The sequence below is a fragment of the Leptonychotes weddellii genome, chromosome 12 (assembly GCF_054177405.1).
Source record: "Leptonychotes weddellii isolate Sample4059 chromosome 12, ASM5417740v2, whole genome shotgun sequence".
Classification (NCBI taxonomy): domain Eukaryota; kingdom Metazoa; phylum Chordata; class Mammalia; order Carnivora; family Phocidae; genus Leptonychotes; species Leptonychotes weddellii.
Window position 1 is genome coordinate 11,942,366 of NC_138380.1, and position 9,637 is coordinate 11,952,002.

The 9,637-nt window shown below is 35.8% G+C and overlaps 1 protein-coding gene across 4 annotated transcripts in view; it reads left to right on the forward strand.

Moving 5' to 3' along the window:
* The window catches only part of BRAF (B-Raf proto-oncogene, serine/threonine kinase), a 172,453-nt gene extending 163,891 nt beyond the window's left edge, over nt 1–8,562 (forward strand). For all 4 annotated transcript variants that reach the window (XM_081799992.1, XM_081799991.1, XM_081799989.1 and 1 more), the window contains 2 exons: nt 2,475–2,628; nt 8,336–8,562. In XM_081799992.1, the coding sequence (XP_081656118.1) occupies nt 2,475–2,628; nt 8,336–8,358 (177 nt within the window). In that variant the 3' untranslated portion in view covers nt 8,359–8,562. The remainder of the gene's footprint in view (nt 1–2,474; nt 2,629–8,335) is intronic.
* The last annotated feature ends 1,075 nt before the right edge of the window (nt 8,563–9,637 follow it).

Below are 9,637 nucleotides of genomic sequence, written 5' to 3' on the forward strand. Positions count from 1 at the left end.
AATACCCACTCCTAGCTGGATCTCTTAGAAGTCACTGTTACAGGAATGAGTGGATCTTTTGTTCATATCTAAAGAATTAAAAATAGAATTTAGAATTTTAACAAGTCTCTAGGGCTCTCTCAGGGTGGGTAGATACATGTTTTACATATTGGAATTCTAAGTTACTATTTCTCTGAGGAAGAGTAATTTTTTTTAACCCAGAAAACCACTGGCTTGAGACTATCAAAGTAAAAGGACCAGTGTTGTTGGCCAATATCAGCAGGACCCTACACCACATTCTCTTTTCATGGTCCAGGTACTAGAGTTTCCTGTTTAACATGCTTGATGTACATTAATAATGGAAATTATATTCCTAGACCCACTTTTTTTTTTAAGATTGTACTTTTTTAAGTAATCTCTACACACAACGTGGGGCTCAGACTTACAACCCCAAGATAAGAGTTGCATGCTCTACAACTGAGCCATCCAGGTGCCCCTGTAGGCCCACTTTTTAAGTGCTTTAAAGGGGAAAATTGTTCATATTTCTAAATATAAGTAACATTTTATTCTTTGCATGGTATCAGAAAATGAAATGCATATCTGAATTTTTCCGATTATTGAAGGCTACCCCTTTTAAGTATTATTTTTAATTTTTCATTATAAGATCTCTTTTCACACTATATGCAAACACAAATTTCAGATTTATATGTAAAAAACAAAACTAAAAAATAGGAAGTCATTTTTTGTAACCTTGAGGTATCAGGAAAGACTTCCCTAATAAGCAAGAGGCAAAATCCAGAAGTAATAAAGGAAAAGATAGCAAGTCTGACTACATTAGAAGTCTTTAAACTTCTATGTAATAAAAGTAATATTGTAAGGTAAAATAATTGTAGCATGTATAACAAAGTATAAATATTGGTATTATCCAAAGGCCTCCTACAAACCAATAAGTAAAAAAAAAAATCAATAGAAAATGAGCAAAGGATATGGAGCTGGTGATTCACAAAGAAATACAAATGGTGAATGAATTTAGGATGTTAAAAGTTCTGTGATAGTCAGTAAAATGCAGAGTAACAGTGAAATACTTTTTGATTTTCTCAGATTGGCAATATCTAGCATTGGGAACAGTGTTGGGAAGTAAGGAAGAGCCCTCCTTATAAATTTTTTAACAGTGTTGTTGGGAATGTAAATTGGTTTGGCCTTTTGAAAGGACTTGGTAGAATTCATAAACTTAAAATATATATACTTTTTGCTCTGGTAATTCCACTCCTAAAAATGTATGCTGCAGAATCTGCTTCCACAAGTGCTCAGATATATACAAAAATGCTTACCATAATAGAAAAAATTAAAGACATAACGATCAGGGTAGCTGTCTAGATAGCATGGATGTTAGTGAGGGGAAAGAAAAGCAATGCAGAAAAATATGTGTAGTATGATACCACTTTAAATGGTGATGAGGGTGGGGATGGGCTCTGTTTTCATATGTGCATGTTTATGCATAGGAAAGGTCCAGAAGAAAGTATAGACTCTTTAACAGTGGTTACCCCTGGAAGGTAGGACTTATACTTTTTCTGTATTATTTGAATTTTTATTTGTGTGTTATGCTTGTAATTTAAAATGTTTTGTAACATTGCTTCTTTGCCTTATACTAATCATACAGATTACAGTTTAACTTTTAAAAAAGTTTTGGTAGCTCAGAAAAATAATAATAGTAATGGCTGCTGAAGTTTTATTGAGTACTTACTATATGCCAGGCATCGTGCCAAGCCTTTTCCACGTATGTCTCATGATTATGAATATCCATTATCATACTGTCTGCCTTCAAGAGTCATAACCCGTTTCTCTGTACCTTAAACTATGCGGAGTTTCTACGTTCTGTGTATTGGTGTCTATCTGTAGTTTGCCTGTCTTCTCCACTCTTGGATTGTCACCTGTCACTTCTCACTCCTGTGCTACTAGCAGCCTGGGTCATTGGGGTCCTACTTTTAATTATGTATGTGGAAGGCATTTCCCATTACTAAGTTTCTTAAGGAATGAGTTGCTCTGATGATTCTGTTTGTGAAGTCATCTAGTGCTTTACTGATTGACACTCCATCTTCTTCGCAAAAGGGACTGTGGTCTGTGAGAAATAGGCATATGATTGGTTTAAATTTTTTTATTATTTACTGTTCCAAGGCTGGCAAATGATCTCAAATGTAAATAAAAGCTAACTGTAGGTTACTTTCCCCATTCATTTCACAGAAATTAAAACTATAGGAGTAAAAAATAAATAAGTAAATAAAAATAAAGCTATAGGAGTTTGGTCATTTTCTTTTCTTTGTAAGGAAAAAATAATCAGTTTATTCGGTATTTTTTTCAGACATTTAGGATAATATCAAAAACAGTGTAAGATTTCACGTGCTTTCTTGTAAAGTATGATGGGGATTCTAAAGATTAACACCACCTAGATTTTCATTCTACTTTCTTTTTTCTTTTTTTTTTTCTTCTTTTTTTAGATTCTCGCCTCTATTGAGCTGCTGGCCCGCTCATTGCCAAAAATTCACCGCAGTGCATCAGAACCCTCCTTGAATCGGGCTGGCTTCCAAACAGAGGATTTTAGTCTATATGCTTGTGCTTCTCCAAAAACACCCATCCAGGCGGGGGGATATGGTGCGTTTCCTGTCCACTGAAAGAAGTTAAATGAATGCGCCAGTACAGGGGAGTAGGGACCAAGGAAATGAAAATATAGTTTGCTTATATATTTGCTCAATTGAATAAGGTCTTTTTTTAAAAAGATGAACCAAAGAATGTGCAGGTTTTTAAAGACTAGATATAATTATTTCCCAATCTAAAGTGTAAACTTAGCATTGGATTTTCAATATCCAAGCGTTTTATAAAATGCACAGACATTGCTAAACTTTGCAGTGCCTCTTCCAGAGGCTTTACTTCCTGTTCCAGATTTGTTTACTGGCTTATTCTAATTATTAAACTTCAGTTAAACTTTTCTCATGCACCTTTTGTTATTAGCTATCATATGTCCATTAGAGATTCCCACGAACAGCACCACTCCTGCGCATGGATTTGCAGGTGGAAGGTGACAGTAGATTAGCCTGTGTTAGGCAAGTTAATCCAAACAGATCTAATTTAAGAAGTCACTAGAGTTGGATAAGTTATTTTTTTTCTTAATATTTTTTTCTGTAACTATTTTTTATTACAATTTGGAAAATATGGATGTCCTTTATTCCCTCAAAGCAATAGACTGAATTTCTTTTTATTAACTATGGGTGCAGGTAACCAAAGATATTGCTGAGGAGTGACATGTTTGACATGAGTAATATGGTTGAACTTTGGATTTTTACTGGGCAAATATTAAAAATTGGAGTTCCTTTTAAATAATACTTCCCCACACGTAGAAATTGAATTTCCTTACAAATGCATTATTTCCTCCTCCCCTAAAAAAGCTTCACAGAATTCTGTGAGAAGTTTGGGGTTTGTTTGTTTAGATATTTTAGTTGCCAAACAACCAGGTAATGGACTTCTTAAAAATTATTACTTCAGATTATACTTACCTCTCATGACGCCTGTTTTAACAATCACTTTATGCATGTGTCATAAAATTTCTGTGCTCCTTATATTCTTTGCCCAGCAAGGTTCTTATTATGAGTGAAGGCCAGTCTTTTTTTTTTTTTTTGTAGTCCACGGTATGAAATATTTGTTAGTGCTTTCTAATACTTAAATTTTCTTGTGCAGAAAATGACTGTACTGTGGCAGTCAGTATATTCTTACTGTGAGCCAAAATCTTACTCGGAACCAAAAATGAAAGAAGCAGTATCACTGTCATCTTATCAAAGAAATTACCATCTCTACTTCAGAGTCAGTAGCAAAAGCCAGCCTCTTAAATACATTTTCATTTGTTCAGTTTGGAACTGTGATGATTTTTAAATATAACTGACAGTTTGGGGTTATTCAGGCACACAGACAACATCTGTGTAAATACCATACTTTGAAGCCAATAAAGAAGAAAATTGGGAAGACTTTAATGATGATTTAGTTTTTAAGTGCCACAAGTAAATTTTTAAAATACTTTATTAATTTGGACGGATGAGATTTCATCCAGGAAAACTTCTCAGTAGGAAGCATTGCATACCTTTTGCCCCCCTCATCTGGGTAGTTTGAAATAAGTAATACCATTCATGTTGTTCAAAATTGATTCATGCCTTTCAATTAGGCAAGAGTAATGGAAAAGATACCTCTCTCCTGTTTTCAAAAATAAGAATGAGAAAGGCATAAAAGAATGGAACATGTTGGAAAACATTAAAGTGTAGGATTTCTAAATCCTCTAGTGATATTAAAGATATGATTATTAGTAATTACTGAATAGGGTCTTGTTTATCACAAACTGAACAGCAAACATGTAGCTAACAAAGTTTTTGCATTGGTCTGTGGAATGCCGAAAGGTTTGGGGCATTTTTAGGCACAAGAGTCAAAGGATCTTTTTATTGATATAGCTCTTTCTATAGTTCCCCAGCATACTTGTTTCACTCATATTGTCCTTTCTTTGCTCACTCCTCTTTTCACACCCCCCAACAACTCCCCACACTGACCACTTCCCAGCCTCCATCTATCTGCATTTGACTCCTTTCAATCTCTTTTGCCAGAGGGCATTGCTGAGCACTGAGAACTGCTCAGAAACTCCTTTATGCCCTCTCACATGTTCCCTTGTACCTCCAAAGGGTCACCTAGTAGTTTTCTTGCCAAACTGAGCCCACTGGAAGTGTTGGTGGAAGAACAGGAACAGTCTGGTAGGGCGAGGTGTTTAGGTGGCACGGATGCAGACAAGTAGGGAGCAGTAGAATGACATATGGTAGTGTAGTCTCCCTTTCTGTGGTTGGTTTTGTACTTCATTTTAGATATGTTCTCCAAATAAAGAAAAACATCATTTTTCTAACCATACGTAGAGTTAACCTCTCTAACTAGGTAATTGAAACAGAAGGACGTTCATTCTCTTGTGACTGACTGCTTTTACTCCTAAAACGTCAACCCCCAGATATTTTTATTAAAGTTGATCTCCTTTTTCAGCAGGCACCCTTTTTGTAAAATTTGTTTTACATTTTAGAAGTTTTACTGGTCAGTGATGAGGACTACGATTTTTCTTCTTGATTTTAAGTAGTTTAGGGATCACAGCATTTAATCAAATGCTTTAGGTTATTTTCAGATATTAAATATTGTCCTAGCCATTGACATACTAAAGCATTAGTTAAATTTTCCTCTTTAAATAGTGACTGTTTAACACACCAGTGTAAACGGCCTCTGTCTCAAGTGAGTCCTTCAATTTAAGGAAATGAGCTGCTTTTTTTCTTTTTAATATTATGAAATGGGTACTCCATGACTAAAACATTTTGTCAGTTACAGTCTTATTAGATTGAGAATTATTAAGCATTTCTAGAGCACTTTTTATTTTACTCAATTTTTCATCTCTCCTGTGATAATTTCTCTTAAGAATTTAAGAAGTCCAGTGTGTCTGTGCCGGAATGTTTATCATACTTTTCAAACTTCCTGAAAGGTCACCACAAAGAAAGAATGAGACTTACTCTGGTTTCAGGTGACTGCCCCCCCACATCTAAAACAGTGATTGATTTCTGTGCATATCAATTTTTCATAGCATATTTTATCTTTAAGAAGATTGTTATATGTGTAACAGCCACTGATATACATTCAATTCGGGAATAAAAGATAATAATTAGGTAGTATCTTAAAACTAGTTAATAAAATCCTTAGCTTTCAAATAAACAAATCTTGATATTTGAGGTATCTAAAATCACAGGGCCTTCCCAAATGTTCTCTACCTTAATCTTAAATAAAGTCAAATGGAAAATAGAACTTAGATTATTCTCAACCTGGAAAAAAAAAAGCTTCATTTTTGGCCTCTGATTTTTCAGGCAATAATTAAGTTAATATACTGAGATTTTCAAAGTCACATAGTATTCTGGATATTTCACTTCAAATAATTCTTACCTCAAATAAAATAGGATAGGAGGTGGGATAATAGATAATTTCCAGATATACAAGAAGGAATATGCTTTTTTCCCCAAAAGCAGATCCATTGCCTATTACCCCCATCTTTCCTTGAATTTCTCCATGATTTCAGGGACATATATAGAAAGAGTTTAATTGTATTGATCTGTAAACTCTTGAATTCTTTTTGTCTTTTTTTATTCCTGGACCTGAAGTCTGTTTATGGAATAAGAACTGCATTCCATTAGAAAGAGTAGACAATGGTAGGATGATCTTCAGGGTTGGCTTTATTGGTGTCTGATTTGGAGTTTCTTGGTAAGAGTTTGTACTTTGGGAGGTTGTTTTGTGGGGTTTTGTTTGTTTTTTAAGGCTAACATTTAAGTTTGTAGAGTAGAACACTACAACAAAGTGGAGTGTCTAATTATAACTAATGGGAAACATCTGAAGATTTTTTTTTTTTAAAGATTTTATTTATTTATTCATGAGAGAGAGAGAGAGAGGCAGAGGCAGAGGGAGAAGCAGGCTCCCCGCGGAGCAGGGAGCCCGATGCGGGACTTGATCCCAGGACCCTGGGATCATGACCTGAGCTGAAGGCAGACGCTTAACCAACTGAGCCACCCAGGCGTCCCCATCTGAAGATTTTTTGAAGTTGTTTTTTAATGTGGTATATAAGATTTGACAGAGTTTTATCACTTTTGATATTCTCACTTAATAGATTAAAGTCTAGCCATTTTTTAAAATAAAGATTTATAAGTAAATCCTATTTTCACACTGACTTCCTTTAATGAGATTTAGATTCTGCAAGATACAGTGACTACTAATTAGAATGTTGAAAATTGCTTTAAAGAAATGTATTAAAATACTGGAAAAAATAGCAACCTTCAAACCATAATGTACTCAAACCATAAGCAAAGGTAGTGTAAATGTTTATAGATTTCTAGAGGCTATTAACATAATAGCCCTCTGTGGTTATGTTCTTCATGTTTGGCTCTCCGAGGTCTTAGTAATGTGGCTATTTTTTTTCATCAATGCCATACTCCCTTCACAGACTTTTTAACTTTAAATATGAGGTAATAATTCTTTTACCCTTCCTTGATCTTTTGACTCACAATACCATGATTACTTGCTTGGTAGAAGGAATCCTTAGAAAGAGATGGTATCACTATCTGCAGTCCAATTAGTAATAATATTCAGAATGGGAAAACAAACTGGTAATTATTGAAAATTATTTAGGGGTGTGTTCATTGTTAAGACAAACCACCCCTGAACTTGTATTTTAACGGTGCCATTTTCTAGCTGTGAGATATCAGACAAATTACTTCACCATTCTAAACCCCCAGCTTGCTCCTCCATAAATTAAGAGAAGTAATAGCACCTGCCTTATAGTTATTATGAGGCTTAGATGCAAATGTACGTCAAGCATTCAGTGAGGCACCTGGCCTATAACAGGTACTCAGATAGTCACTAATAATTATCAGCCTGCGATCTGGGGGTTCAGTCAGCTAGTCCTTAGCAATCTGTTGTTTGTTGGTACATACCAGTGTCCTCTGGTAGTCAGCTGGACTCTACTGGCAGTCAGAGAGTGGACAGGTCACTCCTAGATGAAAGAGTGTGTTCATGTCAGTGACTGCTTGGACCCGCATCACAGGCTCTTATTACGGAAAACGGATGTTAAGGCCAGCTACATTCTGATAGTTGTCGGTTACTAACCAACCCCCAGAAATCAGCTAGAATGTATGTAAGAAGAACCGGCCTCTAGTCACAAGTAGAAGCTGTGGACAAAATGCTGGGTGAAACAATGGCACGAAGCCCTCAAATTCAGGAAAGTTCAGCGACACGTGCCCCCATGTAATTGTTTGGTGGTTTGAAAGGGGAAATGAACTAGAAAATAGTCTAGATTTTCTTTCCTTCAGTCAAATGCGTAATGTGGACAAATCATTTGACCTCCTAATTTTATCTTTTGCAAATGGGGGATATAATTCCTCTTCTTCCTTTCTAATAGTGGTATTATAATAATGGAAATGAGTTGATAACTGGGGGTAAAGTATTCAACAAATCAACCTATTTTACAATCTGTTTTTGAGAAATTTTGTTCATTGGAATGGTTTTCAGCATAGCATGTAAAACCCAACTGGGAAATTACCTGCAGACTCGATATTTAATTGATAGAACTGAAGCATATTCTACATATTATAAATTATTTTATGTGTTTCAGCCATTTTTGCTTTTAAATTTGTGATGATGTCGCTAGATTTGTAATAATAGTGAGTCACCTTTCAGTGAGGTTTCAGTGAGGCTTTTCTAGGTCTCTAGGTTATTTGAGATAACTTTTTTAAAATTAGCTCTTGTTCTCCCTCTACAGGAGAATTTGCAGCCTTCAAGTAGCCACACCATCATGGCAACATCTACTCTTATTTCTTAAGTCTTGTGTTCGTACAATTTGTTAACATCAAAACACAGTTCTGTTCCTCAAATCTTTTTTTAAAGATACAGAATTTTCAATGCATAAGCTGGTGTGGAACAGAATGGAATTTCCCATCCAACAAAAGAGGGAAGAATGTTTTAGGAACCAGAATTCTCTGCTGCCAGTGTTTCTTCTTCAACACAAATACCACGTGCATACAAGTCTGCCCACTCCCAGGAAGGAAGAGGAGAGAGCCTGAGTTCTGACTTTTTGATGGTCAGGCATGATGGAAAGAACCTGCTGCTACAGCTTGGGAGATTGGCTATGGAGAGCCTGCCAGTCAGCTCTGCCCTTCTAACCACCAGAGCAGTGTGTGGCTGGTCACCTGACGGGGCAGCTGCAGTCGCCAAGCATCGTTCTCTTTCCTGTTCTGGGATTTTGTCGTGGAGCTCTTTCCCCTAGTCACCACCAGTTCATTTCTGAGGGATGGAACAAAAATGCAGCATGGCCTTTCTGTGTGGTGCATGTCCAGTCTTTGATAAATTTTTATCAGGTGAAGCTCTTTTATTTAAATGGAGAATGAGAGGCGAGGAGGAGATACGTTTTGGTGTAGGGGAAAAGGGAATGCTGCATCTTTTTCCTGACCTACTGGGTTTCTGGCCTTGTTTCCCTGCTCACTGAGGGTGTCTGCCTAACCAAGCAGCTGGAAAGTGCTGGCACACATTGCCTTCTTCTCTCACTGGGTCCAGCAATGAAGACAAGTGTTGGGGATTTTTTTTTTTCCCTCCACAATGTAGCAAGTTCTCAGGAAAATACACTTGATATCTTCCTCCTAAGCTCTTCCAGTCATCAAGTACTTATATCGCTACTTTGTCCAGGGCACAAAATGCCATGGCAGTATCTAATTAAAAGCCTACAAAACTGCTTGATACCAGTTTTGAATGTGTGAGACATTTATGTAATTTAAATGTAAGGTACAAGTTTTAATTTCTGAGTTTCTTCTATTATATTTTTATTAAAAAGAAAATAATTTTCAGATTTAATTGAATTGGAATAAAATAATACTTCCCACCAGAATTATATATCCTGGAAAATTGTATTTTTGTTATATAAACAACTTTTAAAGAAAGGTAATTATCCTTTTCTCTACCTAAATATGGGGAGTCTTAGCATAATGACAGATATTTATAATTTTTAAATTAATGGTACTTGCTGGATCCACACTAACATCTTTACTAATATCTCATGTTTTCCTCCAAC